The 19,476-nt window shown below is 37.4% G+C and overlaps 1 protein-coding gene across 4 annotated transcripts in view; it reads left to right on the top strand.

Annotated features, from left to right (window-relative positions):
* Nucleotides 1–19,476, top strand: part of LOC125273503 (immunoglobulin-like and fibronectin type III domain-containing protein 1) — a 37,705-nt gene that overhangs the window by 4,956 nt on the left and 13,273 nt on the right. The window contains exons 2-15 of one of the 4 annotated variants that reach the window (XM_048198940.1): nt 3,408–3,495; nt 5,380–5,409; nt 6,487–6,606; nt 7,481–7,620; nt 7,995–8,094; nt 9,921–9,962; nt 10,116–10,161; nt 10,360–10,540; nt 10,664–10,777; nt 11,856–12,024; nt 12,528–12,800; nt 14,601–15,605; nt 16,283–16,402; nt 17,524–17,880. In XM_048198940.1, coding sequence (XP_048054897.1) covers nt 3,447–3,495; nt 5,380–5,409; nt 6,487–6,606; nt 7,481–7,620; nt 7,995–8,094; nt 9,921–9,962; nt 10,116–10,161; nt 10,360–10,540; nt 10,664–10,777; nt 11,856–12,024; nt 12,528–12,800; nt 14,601–15,605; nt 16,283–16,402; nt 17,524–17,880 — 2,746 coding nt within the window. In that variant the 5' untranslated portion in view covers nt 3,408–3,446. The remainder of the gene's footprint in view (nt 1–3,407; nt 3,496–5,379; nt 5,410–6,486; nt 6,607–7,480; nt 7,621–7,994; nt 8,095–9,920; nt 9,963–10,115; nt 10,162–10,359; nt 10,541–10,663; nt 10,778–11,855; nt 12,025–12,527; nt 12,801–14,600; nt 15,606–16,282; nt 16,403–17,523; nt 17,881–19,476) is intronic. The other 3 variants (XM_048198941.1, XM_048198942.1, XM_048198943.1) reach the window with 3 other exon arrangements.

The raw sequence follows: 19,476 nt of genomic DNA, 5'->3' as shown, positions 1-19,476 counted from the left end.
CCAAAACCTAGTCGACTGCCTACCTAGACAGCGTTTCACCTTGTTCGGACAAAAATAGCTTTCAGTGAGAAATTACTTTTCACTGAGGGAATCCTGTAATGCACTGCGATGAGCTGCGTGAAGAATTTTAAACACATCATTCAGTACTGAAAACTATTGATGAAAACGGTTTCATTTAAAGGGGCTTTATGTAAGAATTTTCATGTATTAATTGCTTTTTTTAGTGGCAATGCTTGTAATGAAACTTTAAAAAAACAAGACCTTCCCTGACTTCCTAGGTTGTCTTTGTAAGCCTATAGACTGATTTTTATGTGAAGGATGTTTTTGCTGGAAAAATCGAAAGGATGTCACGCTTACACATGCTCCTGAGAGTCTCTCTTTCGTTCAAGGACACATTAAATGAATGTTCAGGACTGTACTGTAATGTCAATGTGTCCTCCAAAGTAAAGGGATTAATTCAAATTATAGTCTCACATAGCCAGATCTATATAGTCTATAGTCTCAAATATACTTTATATTCAAACAATCAAAACGGTGTGATTTTAATTACCTCATCTGTCGACATGATGCTGGTGAATTGCAGAGCTGGTACAAACATATCCACATCGCCATGATCAGATGCTTTCTAAACTACCGCTTTCTCACAGCTGTCATTTTTGCAACATGGTCTCATGGGAAGACGTACATGTGGGAACGTTTTTGCGAGTCGCAAAAATACGTACCAATACGTACATATCACTGCAGTTTCCAACAGAAATGAACACTAGAGGCAGTACAACAGCAAGTGGTTTTAATTGTTTTCATGCAGCTACGATTACAGGGTCAGATTATGGATTAATAAAGACTTGTTTTCATGTCTCCTTGCACAACAGTATATTATGACTTCAAAACGCTTTTTACCAAAGTGCACGATTTGTAAATGAATATATTTTGGACTTTGCATCACTTAACAAGCTCCATATGTTTCGCTTTTCTGATATAACAAGTTCGGTAAAAGGTATGTTTTTCTAATGAGACAAGACTACATTTTTGTTGTGTGTTTATTTAAAGGTGCCCTAGATTCAAAAATTTAATTTACCTTGGCATAGTTGAATAACAGGAGTTCAGTACATGGAAAAGACATACAGTGAGTCTCAAACCCCATTGTTTCCTACTTCTTATATAAATCTCATTTGTTTAAACGACCTCCGAAGAACAGGTGAATCTCAACATGACACTGACTGTTACGTAACAGTCGGGGTGTACGCTCCCAATATTTGCATAATGCCAGCCCATGTTCAAGGGATTACACAAGCCAGTATTAACATCTGGAGCTGCACACAGCCGAATCATCAGACTAGGTAAGCAAGAATAACAGCGAAAAATGGCAGATGGAGCAATAATAACTGACATAATCCATGATAGCATGATATTTTTACTGATATTTGTAAATTGTCTTTCTAAATGTTTCGTTAGCATGTTGCTAATGTACTGTTAAATGTGGTTAAAGTTACCATCGTTTCTTACTGTATTCACGGAGACAAGAGCCGTCGCTATTTTCATTTTTTAAACACTTGCAGTCTGTATAATGCATAAACACAACTTCATTCTTTATAAATCTCTCCAACAGTGTAGCGTTAGCCGTTAGCCACGGAGGACAGCCTCAAATTCACTCAGAATAAAACGTTAACATCCAAATAAATACTTTACTCACATAATTCGAAGCATGCATACAGCATGCATGACGAACATCTTGTAAAGATCCATTTGAGGGTTATATTAGCTGTGTGAACTTTGTAAATGCGCTGTAATATAGTCGACAGCTCGTGTGGCAGGGAGCACGTGATTTAAGGGGGCGGCGCCGAGAGTAAATCAGTGCATTGTTAATGATGCCCCAAAATAGGCAGTTAAAAAAATTAATTAAAAAAAAATCTATGGGGTATTTTGAGCTGAAACTTCACAGACACATTCAGGGGACACCTTAGACTTATATTACATCTTGTGAAAAAGCATTCTTGGTCACCAATATATATATATATATATATATATATATATATATATATATATATATATATATATATATATCACTATATATATGAATTTGCTATTTATATGGCAGGATTTGCAAAGCGGAAAAACTGAACGCATCTCTAGTGAGGAGATGGATCTGCTCATGCACAAGGTTAAAGCACGCAAGCAGACCATCTACAGGATAAGCTGGATACCACCAAAGCATTTTTATCTTCATGCACACAATAATAATCTTTTACATTGTGATCCTTTTATTTTTAATATTTGGCATGTGGTGCTACGCGTCCGTGTGTGTGTATAATAACCAAAGTGTACACACACCTATAGGCGTATATTACTAATGCACTCTCTAAATAACAAAAAAAAATATTGCCCTATCTATTTCAGTTGCCTCAAAATAGCAACACGCCAACAATGCACCTGAACACACCACGTTTTCAGACCAGCACACCCATGAGCGCACAAATGGGCGCAAATGCATTTTCTATTTAAACAACATGGCACAGGACGTGAACATGATAACTGCGTCGGGCTGAAATTAGCAAAAAACACTTGCGTCGTGCCTGGCATTGAACTCTATTTTTCTGGCTTGTGGGCTTGCGACTTACAAGGTTTTATTTCAGTTAGGATGCTGCCTTCACAATCAAGGATGTATTCTTTTATTCATAAAGAGCTAGCTTGTCATTGTGTCAAAAAAACACAGTGCACATGAATCAAAGATGTTCGTCTGCCATGTGTCCACGCAGAAAGCACATTTAAAACAGCACAAATGGATGCATACATCCTGTGTGACACCCCCTATGAAGGCAGTAGACAGCACACTAGGTTTTGAAACAAAGCTTAAAATCTCGAACACATGCTCACACGAATATTTTCAGCTTTCCTCCTCAAAGCCAATTTGTCTCCCTGCTGGAGACAGTTGAATCCAAACATGTCAAAATCCCATATTAGTGCTACACTAGTGCTAGTATAGAAGTGAGGACACACTGACTGGATCTGAACTGTATATGTGAGTGGATTTGAAAAGATGAATGACTTCAGCCGTGGAGGTTTTGCTGACTAGGCCCAAAGCCTCTCTAATGGAACATAATGCACAGCACTGTCACACTGCATCACATCCCAACAGATGGGATAACTGCCGTCCTACTTTGCTCCATCTTTGTGCCTATTTCACCTGAATTGCTCTTTTCCCTAAACTGTGTGGACTTAATAGGTTATTTAAATGTGCAAATACCAGTTGCACCTAGTATTAATGGGGACAAGTTTTTCAGAAGCACATTGGCTCAATATCATAAAATTAACTTCTAACTGCATTCCGTGCAAACATTTTAGTCTATCCAAATGTTTAATAAGACTGAAATTGAATTGACCTTTCATATTGCTTTTCTCTTACCCAGAGATACTTCTGAATTCTTGAGCCATTGGACTGCATCAAGATGATGAAAAAAGCCAAGGTTTTAGATCCAACTGCTGCCGGGCAAGGCGGTAAGAACAATATAATTGTTCTCTCTCCCATATGGCAGGCTGACACCGGCACCGAACCTTGTCCGACTGCTCTATTACCGAATTACTGAAACAACAAATCCAGCCATGTTCTCTATGAAGACTTGCAGTAGAGAAACATAGATGATGGTGGGAAAAAAATCGAATTTTTGTTGTGTAATTCTTTCTCTTTCTTAATGGTAACTATTCCCAGAGGATGCAATTTAGTTAATCAGCTTTCATTGTATTCATAATGACTAGAGTATAGCAATGGAATTTGACACACTTGATAGGATGCGAGTCTCATTTAGAAAAGTTCTACCATGGTAAGCAGCTACGTTAAAAGGCAATTCCGGATTTTCCAGATAAAATCTAATGACCTCCTCTCTATTGCAAAATGAATAATATATCGGTCCCTGAGGGGTTAGAAGAGCAAGATATCGAGATAAAAGCCAATGTTAAATTCTAACCTAACCACACAAATTTATTTAAACACATCGATGATCAAACAGCTGGTTAAAGTCATAGGTTGTGGGTTTGGAAACTAGCCAAGATGCAAATGAAGAAGAGGCTGTGAATGTGGGTTATGCAATCAGAGTCTTCATCAGCGCCTAGCATGTCCTTCATCTGGAAGCTCACTAAACAACCCTGTGAGCATATGCTGTTATTCAGCATGGGTTTCTTTGAATCGTGTAACCATGGATGCAAGGAACGACCATCAACCGACCAGAATGTGAAGTGTCTGTGTTGTGAAGGACAGCAAAAAGAGCCAGAAAAGAAAAGCGGGAGAACTGGACCAGGCTGGACTCAAACCTGTATGCACAACTCACAGCTCTTACGTTTCAACGAACCAGTTTACATCATTGAATGTTTTCTAAAAAATCCACCCACTTATTTATTTTCTTTGATTATTTCTTTTTTTTTTCCATTTGCTTTATTTATTTCATTTGCTTTGAGGAGGGGATTTATTTTACCTTATTTAAATAGACATTTTTTATTCCTTTTTTTTTCTCTTATGTTATTTATGAACCCTCCTTTTTTATGATGATGGGTGATGATATATAAATTGCAGGATATTAAAAACAGGCCTGTTTCACACCGCAAATGCAAGCAAAGAAGTGCATGTATATAATATTAAAACTGACCCTATAAAAAAAATAGTACAATGTACAGATGAGTGTAGCAAACAAACACTGCAGTAGTATTAATATGTGAAGACCTTTGGGTCGATGTTTACTACAATTGATAACTGCTATGTGACATGAGACATGAAAGTAGAGCCAGTTTCAGTGTTGCCATGGACGACAGAGCACCGCTGAAACCTGTGATTGACCAATCAAGTATTAAAGCACCGTTAAATCATGTTAGATTTACTAAACGTAACTGTTAAGTGATTAGATGTTCACTCATGTAATTTACTGTATATTACATCAAAAATCCCATATTTGAAAAGAACAGACATTTCGGTTTATAGTACATTTTCAAGCCAAAATACGCTTTGCACAGAAACTCACAGCTATACTTCCGCTAGGCAGCAGTGTGAATACTGTAACAAGAATAAAAACTGCTGCTAATGTATGCTGTGTGAAACAGGTCTTACACTTTTATTCCCTTCCCAGTTTGTCTGCTCTTTCTCTAGTCTCGTCTATTGTAATCTCACATTCAACCCCTTAGTGGATTGAATAATTATGTTTTATTGCTTTAATCTCCCCGTCTTCTCCCTTGTCCTGTGTTTTTGGTTGTATTTGTGAGTAAATTTGTGTTTGTCCATAATCCTGTCAAAGAAAAAAAAAAAAAAGAGCCAGGATTCACAATTTTGTGCTCTCCTTCTTTGTTTCCCCTTCATTTGTCGCTGTTGTACTGTATGTTGTGGCTATACTGTACCAGGACTGGAAATTCTACCTCTCAAGAGACAAGGTAAGGTAATTGAATGACAGCAACCTGAATCTGCATGCATGTCATGATATCCAGTATATCATATCATATCATATCATATCCACTATATCATGATATCCAGTCAAACATTATAATGTGCATATGAATGTTCAGATTGCTGTCATTCTGAATCTGACTTCTACAGTTTATCTGGGAGCCTATGGGTGGCGATCTTTAACGGCCTCCAGGAAACAAAACCATGTTTAAAGGTTTCGATTCTGCAGCAACGCTAGATTAAAAAACAAAAAACAAAAAATGTGTGAAGTTCATGGCTGTCGTTAGGCAAAGGCAGCTGTGGTTCATCTGTAAGGGCAGGTAGGGCAGTGCCCAACCAAAATATTCATCCAAAACAAAGACCTTCCATATAAACCGAATCAATAATAAATTGCAAATGTGTTCAGCATTCTGAAACAAATATTTTTTTTGGATTTTCTAGACTATTTTAAGTCATAAATTGAGTAGGATATATTAAAATGCATAGCTTTGACAGGCATGTATAATGACACTAAGTGGAGTAGCTCTACAGCACCCCACAGTTTTCCAATGTAAATCTGTGGTGAAAAATGGAACTGCTGCGAGCTCCATTTTAGAGCCATTTGGGGCAGATTTCAGACTGCCCTGCTTATTTTCATGTTCAAGTAAACCTCACTCCAGACCAAAATGATAGAAATCTGCTTCAGCTATGTATATATTAGTCAGGTCAGTGACTAGTTGGCATGTCCGTTCTTCCTATGTGGAGTAACGTATCAAATGAATGAAAGTATAAATCCTTTGATTGAAATGTGCTCGTGTGAATAGCCTTTATATAGTTCTGTTGTGTTTGTTCTACATTTTCATGGTTAAAATATCATTGGATGTCTTAGATATGATCACCTTTGGAAACATTTCTACCTTCAAATATATCATTTTTTTGTACAGTTTTGTAAATTGTTTTTCAAGTTCAACACATAGACATTCATGCAGATGATTTTTCAGCATATGTTATGTCACTGTGCACCTGTTGTGTTTTTGTGTCCCCCTGATTTTCTGACATTGCACCCTCAATGTGGATTCTCTCAGGCATCAAAAGGAGATCTAAGGTTCCCGGTGTTATGATTACACAGTACATTGAGGAACTTCCTGAGGGGATGACAACTCCCGACTTCACGCGTAAACCCATCGCTTTAACCATTCAAGAAGGTAAGCACATTAAAAAAGAAGAAACTACAAAAGTGAATGCAAATATGATTAGAAGTGACAGTTGAGAGCTAAACGATCCTGGATGTGAAATTAACAAGCTATGAGCACGTACAGAGGATTACCACACAGATTTACTGCCCTAAATGTCTAAGCTCTGCAGTTACACAGATTTAACTTGCACAGTAGATGAGTGATTTATCAAGTTCGCTGCTTGTCCTCCAGCTTTAACATGTGACCACAGCTATATATGCACAGAGGAAAGGAAACTAAATAGCATATATCCCATTTCATGCTAGTTTGACATGCACAGAGCAAGACCACGAATGTGTAACACATTTCATTTATTATTTCTTTCATTCTTTATTATTACTATTTTCCCCTTTTCATAAGAATACTAAAGTCATTGAAACTATGAAATACTGCGAGTTCTGCACACTCTGGATATCCACTCAACCAATTGGGATGCATTTTATATAATCTACAGTATGCTGGGTACTTGTTGACTTGTTATTAAAATGTTAATTTTGTACAGAAATTCACACACGCTTAATTTATATTTGTCTACAAAACTAAACTTCAAGCATTTTTCATAATGGATATACATAAATTGAGATAAGTGAGTCCAGACTTTTGACTAGAAGTCAAGAAGAAGAACACATTCTCCAACAAATGTACACATAATTGGAAAAAAAGATTACTGTAAAATCTGCAATTTACAACCAACACATGTTTGGTAACAAGAACAATGTTGTCAAGGCACAAGAGCTATGTTGGCTTATGAAAAAAGAATTTTAAAGCCAAAACATTTTTCACAGTTTGTATTTGAAAGCCTTTAATATTGACCTAATAAAGAATTTCAATTTTCATAAAACAGGAAAGCTGGCCATTTTTAAAGCCAAAGTGTCTGGAAACCCAACACCCGTTGTAACCTGGCGTAGAGCTAAAGGAGAAATGAAGGATCCCCAAAAGTTTCAGAACAAATTTGACCCCACAACTGGTGAACACACTTTGGAGGTATGCGCAGGCTTTTAGCCTTACTTTTAAACTACTACTCAATATTTAAGGTGAAGTGTGCAATGTTTTAATTTTTCAAATGCATTCTCATATCTGAGATTACTATAAAGAAACTGTAAACAAGCCATTTGTAGCCATTTGTTCATTCCCCCAGATAGTGTAAATTCAGTTGCCCTGTGCCATTAAAACACTGTTTGCTTCTGTTGTTTGAGCAGCCCAACACATCAACATTGTCACAACCAATGGCACAACTTTGTGGCGGGACATCTTTTCGTGGCTCAGACATTACGCACTTTACCTTTAAATGATCATTTCATTATCATTGTCATCCAATATTAATCAAAACTACAAACCCTCTGATCATTTACTTGCAGATGCCTAAAGTCACTGGCGAAGAAGCTGACACTTACAAATGCTACGCCTCAAATGAATATGGGAAGGCCGTTTGCACCGTTGTCCTAAATGTCATTGAAGGTAAGACACACTTCTTAAAGAACCCAACTTGTTCATACAGTTTGTTACTTTTATTATTAAAGGGGAGGTATCACACACAGTTTCTGCCAATCTCATGTTAATCTTGAGTACCTACAGAGTAGTAGTGCATCCTTCATATCTCCAAAAAGTCTTTAGTTTAATCATATTTATAAAAGATACACACGCTGTACAGAGTCTTTCCAAAAACGTCCAAGTGCTTGGAGGCGTGCAAGCTATCAATGGTCAGCTAAACAAATGTATTTAAACACACACAATACACCATCGCATTATCCATGGATAACTTTTGAATCACTATAATGAATATAGCGTACAGTGAATGATGAATAATGAATTTATGAATTCATTACGTTTGTGTTGTTTATATTATATGCACTTAGGCGCCTATTGCCAACAAAACAGACATTTGAAGCAGTTTTACTCACCACCTGCAGTTCCGACTCTGTAAATTTAGCGTCGAACTGGGACTTGTTTATGAAACCATAAGGGCTCTGAGGGCTCAAGCAGCCATGGAAAAAACACGAGATATTCTCCATTAAGGCGAGACAGCCCAGGTGAATAGGGTAAAAAAAATAACTAATAGATATCACCATACTTCCCCAGCTGGTTGATTACAGTAAAAATTGCAAAAAAAATTTTGTATTACAAGTTTTCTAAAATGTTATCTAATTAAATATGCACTAATTTGCACAAATATCTAGAACAAAAATCTGAATATTGGATGACGTCAGGTTCAAAATTCTCATTTAATTTTTTGGACATATTAAATTAAAAGGTTTTTACAGAGGGAATTTTGGATATCTCTTTTTATCACTCCATAAATCAGAAAATACTATCAACAGCCAGAAAAAGAAAATATTTTCACCATTTTTTTTTTAGGAATAAAATGTTGTATAAAATCAGGCAAATTATATATCAACAAATCCCTCTGTAAAAACCTTCAGAATATAGATAGGAATAAAACTGTAAAGTTCTGCAGAAGTGGAGATTTGTGACTCAGAGCAGGAGAAAAAAACTCATTTTGAGAAAACGGCCTTTAAAGATATTTACAATTGAAGTCTATAGATGCAAATAGATAAAGTGCTATAAAATGCACACTTAAAAGTGTATTTTGGATGTTTTCTTTCCACCAGTCTGAAAAAACACTTCATGAAAAGCCAAAAAGCACAAAATCTCAAAATTGACAGGTGCCTGAAAAAACAGTGTTTTTGCCTGTAGTGTCTCCCCTTAATTTTAACCAATAAAAAAGTGATTGTAACCATCAGATTCTATGGTTATTTTAATAACAAATATCAAGAGCGCATTAATGTAATGTGTGAGCACAAAACTCTCAGCTCCACTTAAAGCTGGGTTCTTTGGGACGCAAGGTTTCTTTCCCTCACAACCAAAAAACACTTCTTTGGTGACATTCTTGAATTCGTGAAGTACTGTGACCTGTGCAGCGTTGCCGATGACTTCTGTAAAGGTGAACGTGCGTTAATGGGCATGCTCTTGCTCTCTCGCTTTGGTCGACGTGTGTACGCGCGCTCTTCAGGGAGAAGTGCCCAAGGAATTCTGACTTTTACGACTTCACACTGCCCCATACTTGAAAAAATTTATGAGGATTTGGAAGAGTATTTTTGGCACAGAAATACTCCGTCATACGTCCAACACATATTTTGAAACTTTGGCCATGTTTAGCATGTCTTAGCATGTGTAGGAACTCTTTAACAGTGTAAATGTCAGTCATTTCTTATTCTATTCACAAAAAAAGTAGAGCTATTACCAGAAAAAAAGCTGCAAACACAGTATTTTCTTTTTATTTTCAGTTGGATTCAAAAAAAGCAAAGAAATGCAAAAGGCTGAAGCAGGTAAGACAGTTGTGACGAAATTGTGGTAGTGGATTTTCTTCAGCTTAGGACAGCAGTTCTTTATACCAAAAATGATTTAATGGGATATGTGTGACATTGAATATGACACACACAAGCATTCATTTCCTTCTGTTTATTGATTGCATTTTGAAGCTGTAACAGATGACCCAACAGAGTTTAGAAAGAGGCTCAGGAAAGGGTGAGACATTTGTTTCCATTACATTACACATTAATGCCATGTCATGAGCTGTGCAGTTTCACATTAGGCTCTATTCATACGTCTGATTCTTGCCATAGTTAATTAGCCCATCTCATATTATAAAATCAGTTACGTTAACCCAGTTAAGTGCTAGCGTTTGGCCTGAAGTTCATATTTGTCATCACAATCTTCTTAAAGTGCTGGCAAAAAAGAGGTGAAAAGGGAAGGTGACATTGACGAGTCAGTTTGGGAATTGCTGCTGAGTGCTGAAAAGAAAGACTACGAACGCATTTGCTCCGAGTATGGCATCACTGATTTCCGTGGCATGCTGAAGAGACTGGTCGAGATGAAGAAGGAAAGAGAAGAGGAGCAGGCACAGGTAAAGAAAGAGCTGCCAGGATGACAGAAGGTTTCTCAAAGAATTGCTTTCACATTTTCATGACTGGATGTACAACTGCATGAGGAGACAAACTGTTATGTTCTGTTTGTTTCACTGATTTAGTTCATCCAACATCTCAGCAATCTCAAACCAATTGAGGTGAAGGGTGAGGATGCTGCTACCTTTGAACTGGAAATGGAGCTCAAAGACCCCAACAGTCGCATCTTTCTGTACAAGGTGAGAACTGTGTTAAAAAGGTGCGATGCATACAGAAGATCAATGCTAGTTGCAAACAATCAATTCATGACGCATTGAGCATATGAAGAGACACATTGAAATTATCCCTGACAATCGACAGACAGCCACTTACTATTCATAGTTTTCAGTCACGTGATGCCACGGAGACCTGGAGAGCATGCATAGAACTGAATTACAGACCTGTCAATTTTCTATTTCAAAAGAAGAAAATCAAAAACATGTTTTGGGTGCTTTTCAGCTACTAAAAACAGTGGGACGTTCTAAAACGCTTAACATGAAAAACACTTAAAGTCCTTTTATACACATTATTGATGATGCACACTTTGTACATGAAAGCAGATGAGCCCAGAATATGAACGCAATACGCTAACTGGTTAAGCGTTTTCTTTATAATGGTTTTCTTTGGAAAAATGCTTAATGAGTAACTGCCCATTGTTTATATTCTGGGTTCATCTGCTTGGGTACATAGTATGCATCATTAATAAAGTGTATACTGACTTTGGGCTTTTAAATATCACTGTCTTGCTATATTAGTAATTATCACAAACTGGGTAAAAATTAGTGGAAAGGCAATGGAGGAAAGCCTTGTTTTGCCCTCCAGGTGGGCGTTTCTATAAGGGTGTGACGTCACGTGAAAACTATGAATTGGTTCACAATAATATCTGAACAAAACAACAACTGTAATTTAAGAAATTTTAACAGTATATTCGTTGCGTTTGCCCTCCAGTGCTTCATCCAGTGCTTCACACTTCAGTCCAGTAGGTGGCGTACTACCATTGTACTGAATTCACCCAACTGGAAATAAATTGAATTATTATGACATGTATAATTAAAAAAAACAAAACTTTTTTTTTTGCATGGCTATGAAAATTGATTTTATCATTGCTTTTTCTGAAAGCCTGTTTTATATAGACAAAAGATGCTATACCAGTGGTATCAATTCAGCCAGCACCACTATGAGCACCAGTCTTAAATTTTTGTTTTTTATATGCATCATGAACATGCATCATGTAAAAAAAATAATAAATAAATAAATAACTTTTTCCCTTTTGTTTAGGATGGTGTCATGATTCCATTCAGCAAAGAAGCTGAAGGAGAAATGAAACACGCTCTAAAACAAGTTGGCAAGAAGTATATCTTCACTGTTAAAAACCTCAGTCAAGAAGATGCCGGAATTTATCAAGTGGATGTTGAGGGTGTCAATATCTTTTCAACGGATTTCAAGAGTAGGTTTTCACAGCACAATTGTTTATTTGTCATTAAACTCTCTGCTGAAAAGACCAGCTTGAATTCCCATGCTGCTTTGGTGCTGGTTAACCAACATAAAAACACATCTACACTGGATGTGAGCTGTGTGCTTTGATGCGTCAAAACTATATCGATTCCATTATAATCAATAAAGTGGTCTAAACATCTGTTTGGTCACACTTCTGACAGTTACAATAAATTCAGCATGTGATGTTTCTAGTCTCTGGTCTGCTAATATAAATTGTGTTTTGCTTCTTTTGCCATGTGTATATGCAGTTATAGTAGCAACAGTATATAGTAATATACCGTAAGTCAGTTTCTTTACTAGTGTATTTCCATTCAAAATAAAGCTTAGAGGAGCCACCAGCATCCAAAACACTACAGGTACATACTGTGGTGAACAGCTTTGCCGTTTTTTCAGCAGAATGCATAATGTCATCATGGGTTGACTGAGGTGTGTTTATCCATATTTACCACACAGTTCCCCCTGTGGACTTTGCCCTGAAGATAAAGGAGGTGACGGCCCAAGAGAGAGAGGATGCCATCTTTGAGTGTGTCTTAACTCAGCCCCTTAATGAGATTGTTTGGACCCTAAAAAATACACCTCTCTCAAACAATGACAAATATGAGATTACTTGTTCAGAGGATAAACTGATCCACCGTCTGAGAATCATTGATTGTATGCCTTTGGATGCTGGAATCTATGCTGCTCTAGCAGGCATTAAGTCTTGCAGTGCTTGGCTGATTGTAGAAGGTAAGTGCAACCCCCCCCCAAAATTATTAGAAATAAGTACTGTCCAATAATAAAAATGTAATCAAATTAAATGCATCATCATGCTGATTAATGAAATTGTAAATTATCACGTATATCATTTGCAAGACCCCAAATTATAAAGTGTCTTTAAGCCTATAAATTGTTTTTATTTCATTATTTCTAATACAATTAATTGTGCTAAATTTAAATGTCAAATTGACTGCCCTTCTATTAGAAAACTGGGCTGTCAATGAATTGAAAAATAATTTAAATAATTACATGATATGCAGATTAATTATTTAATCACAAATGATCACAGCCCTTTTATTAGAACATATGTCTGTCAATTATTGGTAACACTTTACTTGAAGGGGTGTGCATAAGACTGACATGACACCTTCATAATCTTGACATGACACGTGTCATGAATATGAAGGAGGTTTTATGCATGTTTATGACAACTGTCATTAAATGTCATTCGCTCAATTATGTCATTTTTAATGCAAAGATGACATTGTTTGAGATGTCTTTGTTACGACAACTTGACATAAACCAACACATCACAACCTGTCAGTGTCTTTGTCATGACAACGTGACATTAGCAAAACATCATAACCTGTCATAAACATGACATAGCAGATTAATGATCAAACTTAAAAAACTACTTAGCTTTATGGGTTAACATTACATTACATTATTTTGGTAACACTTCAGTATAGGGAACACATATATAAACGATTAACTATGACTTTTCCCTCAATAAACTCTTAATTTACTGCTTATTATAGTTAATTGTTAAGTTTAGGTATTGGGTAGGATTAAGAATGTAGAATAAGATCATGCAGAATAAGGCATTAATATGTGCTTTATAGGTACTAATAAACAGCCAATATTTTAGCCATATGAATGCTAATAGTAATAAGCAACTAGTTAAAAGACCCTAAAATAAAGTGTTACCATTATTTTATAACAGTGTCATCTTTTTTAAGAAATTTGAAATTGTCTATTATCTGACCTTCTGTTGGAGGAAACTTAAAAAAACAAAAAACAAAAACAAAAAAAACATGAAATGAAAAATAGTCCTGACGCTGTTATAAAATTATTTGTCAGAGTATTGTCACTTAATGACATTTTAATGACAAGTTCAATTTGTACCACTGTACTTGAGCTCAAGATACATATTTATGACACTATTATAATGGCCTCATGTCAAAACCAACTACATGACAGTTTAATGCAATGTTAACCCATAAAGCTAAATGATGTCAAGTTGTCATGACAAAGACACTGACAGGTTACGATGTATTGGTTTATGTCAAGTTGTCATAACTCGGACATCTCAAACAATGTCATCTTTGCATTAAAAATGACATAATTGAGCGAATGACACTTAATGACAGTTGTCATAAACATGCATAAAACCTCCTTCATATTCATGACACGTGTCATGTCAAGATTATGAAGGTGTCATGTCAGTCTTATGCACACCCCTTCAAGTAAAGTGTTACCCAATTATTTAAAAAATCTAATCAGATTATGATTTGTTGATTAAGAATTCAAATAAATCACAAATAATAGCATACGTCAATATTTGCAAAATTTGTCCACAAATAAAGACTCCATTAATAAAATAAAAAAGCCCCTAAATAAAGATATTGCAGACTTTGGCTTTAAAGTCAATATATCATTTGTTTTATATCTATAATGCATTATTTTTTTGCGTTAAATTAACATGATATAATCCTCAATAAATTCAATAAGCACTATCTAAATCTGTTGGTAATACTGTTTCCACACCAGCCGACAAAGATCCTGCATCAAAGGGCAAGAAAAAATCCCGTAAAACCACTCAGGCAGGCGGTGGCGGAGATGAATTGCAGAAGATTGCTGCTGAGCAGGCCGAGAGAAACAAGAAAGAGATGGCAGAAGCTTTGGAGGCTGCTAAGAAACTCCAGGCTGAACGAGAGGCAGCAGAAGCAGAAGCCAAAGCCAAAGCTGCAGCTCAAGCCGAAGCAGCAAAAGCGGCTGCACAGGCGGCTGCAGCTACTACGGCCGCAGCTGCTGCTAAAGCTGCAAAGGATGCTCTTGCTGCAGCTAAAGCCAAAGGTATGTCTGAGGCAGAAGCTAAAGCCGCAGCAAATGCAGCAGCACAGGCTGCAGCAGCTAAAGCCAAAGCCCAAGCTGAGGAAGAGGTCAGGAAGCAGGCTGAACTCAAGGCTTTAAGTGAAGGCCTGAGTGCTGAGCAATCTGCTGCAGCAGGCGCTGCGGCAGCTGCTGCAATGGCCGCACAGGCAGCTGCTGCGGCAGCAGGGCTTCAGAAGGCTGGAGGTGGAGTTGGAGGTAGTGCTGCAGCGGCGGTAGGAGCGGTGTGGGCTGCAGGAGCTACTGGTGAAGGTGGAGGAGCCGGTGGGGCTGGAGGGGCTGGAGGAGCCGGAGGAGCTGGAGGGGCTGGAGGAGCCGGAGGAGCTGGAGGGGCTGGAGGAGCCGGAGGGGCTGGAGGAGCTGATGGAGCTGGAGGAGCTGGAGGAGCTGGAGGGGCTGGAGGAGCTGATGGAGCTGGAGGAGCTGGAGGGGCTGGAGGGGCTGGAGGAGCTGACGGAGCTGGAGGAGCTGGAGGGGCTGGAGGAGCTGACGGAGCTGGAGGAGCTGGAGGAGCTGACGGAGCTGGAGGAGCCGGTGGCGCTGGAGCTGCTGGTGGAGCCGGTGGCGCTGATGGCTCTGGAGGAAGCGGTGGTGAGGGAGGAGGTGACAAAGATGGAAAAAAGCGTCAGCGAGCAGGACCTCTTGTACCGGAGACCGTCATAGGTAAGAAAATATACAAGGAGACACAAAATATATCTACACTATATAAATTATTATTTTATAAAAATGTACTGTAACATTGCAAAAGTGGTTGGTTCTTACAGAAAATAGGGCAGGCCAAACTTTCAACCAGGGGTTGACCAAAAATACAGGAAAAACAGCAATATTGTAAAATACTGTTACCCTTTAAGATGTTTTCAATTAAATTAAAATACATGTTAAATACATTTATTCTTCAGAAATCACTCTAAATCTTTGATGAATTATAATCATGAACAGAAAGTTAAAAAACAGCATTTATTTGAAGTAGAATTTTCTGAAAATAATGTAAAAGTCTTTAGTATATTACTGCCATATATATTATTTAATGTTACGTAATATGTAACAAAGCTATAGACCTTATGCGCCAGAGAAACGTGCAGCCATCTTTAGAATTTTTTGATGCTGAAATGCTGAAAATACATTTGTGCCATTGCTATTGCTTGTGACTTCATTTAACAGGCTTTTTGTTAAAAGCCTGTTAAACTTTCTGTTTGCTTATAAGCTGATGTTACTCTGCACAAACCTAAGCAATTATCATCACAAAACCCCTACATCCTGCAGGTCATATAAACACACAACACAATCAAAGCATTGCACTATGCTGATTAATTTATAGTTTACATCAAAAATCATGATAGGAAACTCAAACACATCCAGCCCAGTTCCAGATGTGAGCAGGGAGCATTGTAAGCAGGAAGGGGAAGCTGCGGGCCGTACCCGTGTAAGAAAAGGCCCACTGTTACCAGACACAGTGATTGGTAAGAGTGTGGGTTGAACACACTAAATCCAGCTCATATGAATGATTACAGAAACTAAATGGTGTTTTTTTTTTCCAATCCAAGTATCAACAGTAACACAAACAGATTGACTTATAAAATGAGAATGACTTATAAAATCTTAACAGAATATTTTAATATCATGAGAATTTTTTTTTAAATAATAATAATAAGACTGATTATTTAAGTATGATTATTAACATTCTTTGATTAAGAGTGATGTGTATATTTAAGTAATACTACTTTTAACATAGGAGAAATGGGAGTGCTTTTAAAAAATGATCACAACTAATGCAATTTTCTATATGAATCAGTAAAATGAGATCAAACTAAAAACACTACATCAAATAATAAATCTTTTGTATTTCCTTTATCATTGAATGTTTGATGAAATTTAAATTTTACAAAATGTACATTCTACCACACAAATCATTAAGCTGAATTTGCTACTCGGTTTGTCTGTCTTTTTTTGTTTGTTTGTTTCATTTATTTGTTGTTCATGTACCTGTATTGTGTGTTGTTGTATCAGTGTTTTCAGTGTCAGTGTGTAATGTTTCAGAAACTATATTCTGGTTTGGTTTCTATATCTGTGGTGCCACACTTGGTAGCCCCGCCCACTGTGAAATCTCACTGGCCATATATCAAGCTCCGCATATATTAAACATCATGTTCTGATTGGTTGTGCAGCAGAGTCATGCAGCATTTTTGTTCTCAGTGTGGGCAGACAATCTATGTAAGTACTATGGCATATAAATCTTGATCTTTATAAAATGATTTATAATTTATAATATGCTTAACACACATTTAAGTGTAGCAGGATTATGACCAATGACCAATGAGATTTCATCGTGGGTGAAATTACCCTGCATGACACAACAGAAACAAAACTACATACACTCACTCATACAGCACGTTTAGATGCTGGACCTCTGAAAATGTTAATTGTTTGCATGTTTGTGGTGGTTATTGTCACTGTTCTCTTAAATGTTCTTGTTTGTTGTAAGTGTTCTTCTTTTTATCCTAAATGTTCTTTTCAACCCTCTTTATTATATTAATGTCAATCTTCAAAATGCTTCACGACTGACCAAATGGCATGAGTAAAGGTGGAGGTAACCCATCAGATAAAGAAACCCCATCAGGGTCTGGCAAACCATCAGGGTCTGGCAATCCATCAGGTTCCAGTAATCCATCAGGTTCCGGTAACCCATCAGGTTCAGGAAACCCGTCAGGTTCTGACAACCCTTCAGGTTCCGAGAACCCATCCGGGTCCGGTAGCGCATCAGGTTCTGGGGACCCACCAGGACCCGGAAAGCCACCAGGTCCTGGAGGCCCAACAGGGGGCAGCACTGAAGCTGTAGAGGAAGAAAAAGGTGCTGAAGATGAAAAGGATGAGTCAGCTAAAGCTGGAAAGCGTTCAGGCCGTAAAAAACATGGCTTACAGGTTCCGGAGACAGTTATTGGTAAGAGATGTCTGAAGTTGCAGTGACAGTTGCATAGAAGCAATGTCATTATTCTAAATCATTCAGAACAATCAGGAATAACTGTGCAATCTCCTGTAGGAGTTGTGGGTCTAATTCAATCACATCATCTGAGCCAAAGCCAAACCCCCCCCAAAAAAACAAAGTTATCCAAACACTTCCTAAGACTTTCGCATCATTATGGAGAAATGTTTGCACGTTGTTCATCTGAAAACTTCTTTAATTGAGAGGGTGGTTATCAAACATTTAATTGTTGCTCTACCACAGCATCCCTATTTTACTTATAGGTGCCCTCGAATGAAAAATTGAATTTATCTTGGCATAGTTAAATAACAAGAGTTCAGTACATGGAAATGACATACAGTGAGTCTCAAACTCCATTGTTTCCTCCTTCTTATATAAATCTCATTTGTTTAAAAGACCTCCGAAGAACAGGCGAATCTCAACATAACACCGACTGTTACATAACAGTCGGGGTGTACGCCCCCAATATTTGCATATGCCAGCCCACGTTTCCAACATTATAAAAGGCATTAGACAAGGGCAGCCAGTATTAACGTCTGGATGTGCACAACCAAATCATCAGACTAGGTAAGCAAGCAAGGACAATAGCGAAAAATGGCAGATGGAGCAATAATAACTGACATGATCCATGATAACATGATATTTTTAGTGATATTTGTAAACTGTCTTTCTAAATGTTTCATTAGCATGTTGCTAATGTACTGTTAAATGTGGTTAAAGTTACCATCGGTTATTACTGTATTCACGGAGACAAGAGCCGTCGCTATTTTCATTTTTAAACACTTGCAGTCTGTATAATTCATAAACACAACTTCATTCTTTATAAATCTCTCCAACAGTGTAGCATTACCCGTTAGCCACGGAGCACTATCAAACTCATTCAAAATCAGAAGTAAACAATATAACAGTATACAATACTCACATAATCCGACGCATGCATGCCGCATGCATGACGAACACTTTGTAAAGATCCATTTTAAGGGTTATATTAGCTGTGTAAACTTTGTTAAGGCACTGTTTAAGGCAAGCGCGAGCTCTGTGGGTGGAGAGCACGGGATTTAAAGGGGCCGCAGCATAAAATCGGCGCGTTTATAATGATGCCCCAAAATAGGCAGTTAAAAAAATTAATTTAAAAAAATCTATGGGGTATTTTGAGCTGAAACTTCACAGACACATTCAGAGGACACCTTAGACTTATATTACATCTTTTAAAAACATAATCTAGGGCACCTTTAATTTAGCTTCAACTATTCTAAACATGCTTTGTGTATTGGGTCTTATTTAGAGGACAAAAGATCTCACCACAGACTTTGTGGCTTCCTAGATAACTTTCCACTGAGAAACTTTGTCAGATTCACTGTCCCACGTGCTCTTCATTTAAAGATTATACCCTTGGGTTCCATATAGCTGTAAAACTGGCTTTTTAAGCATATGCATATTCATATCAGCAGTTCTTCGGCATAATGTGCTTGTTGAAACTTTGTGAAGGCATATCTGATGAGCAAGCTCAGTTGATTTGAGTAGGCAGGAGAATTTTTTTTTTTTTACATAATG

The sequence above is a fragment of the Megalobrama amblycephala genome, linkage group LG8 (assembly GCF_018812025.1).
Source record: "Megalobrama amblycephala isolate DHTTF-2021 linkage group LG8, ASM1881202v1, whole genome shotgun sequence".
Classification (NCBI taxonomy): Eukaryota; Metazoa; Chordata; class Actinopteri; order Cypriniformes; family Xenocyprididae; genus Megalobrama; species Megalobrama amblycephala.
This window is presented reverse-complemented; position numbering and strand designations above follow the sequence as displayed.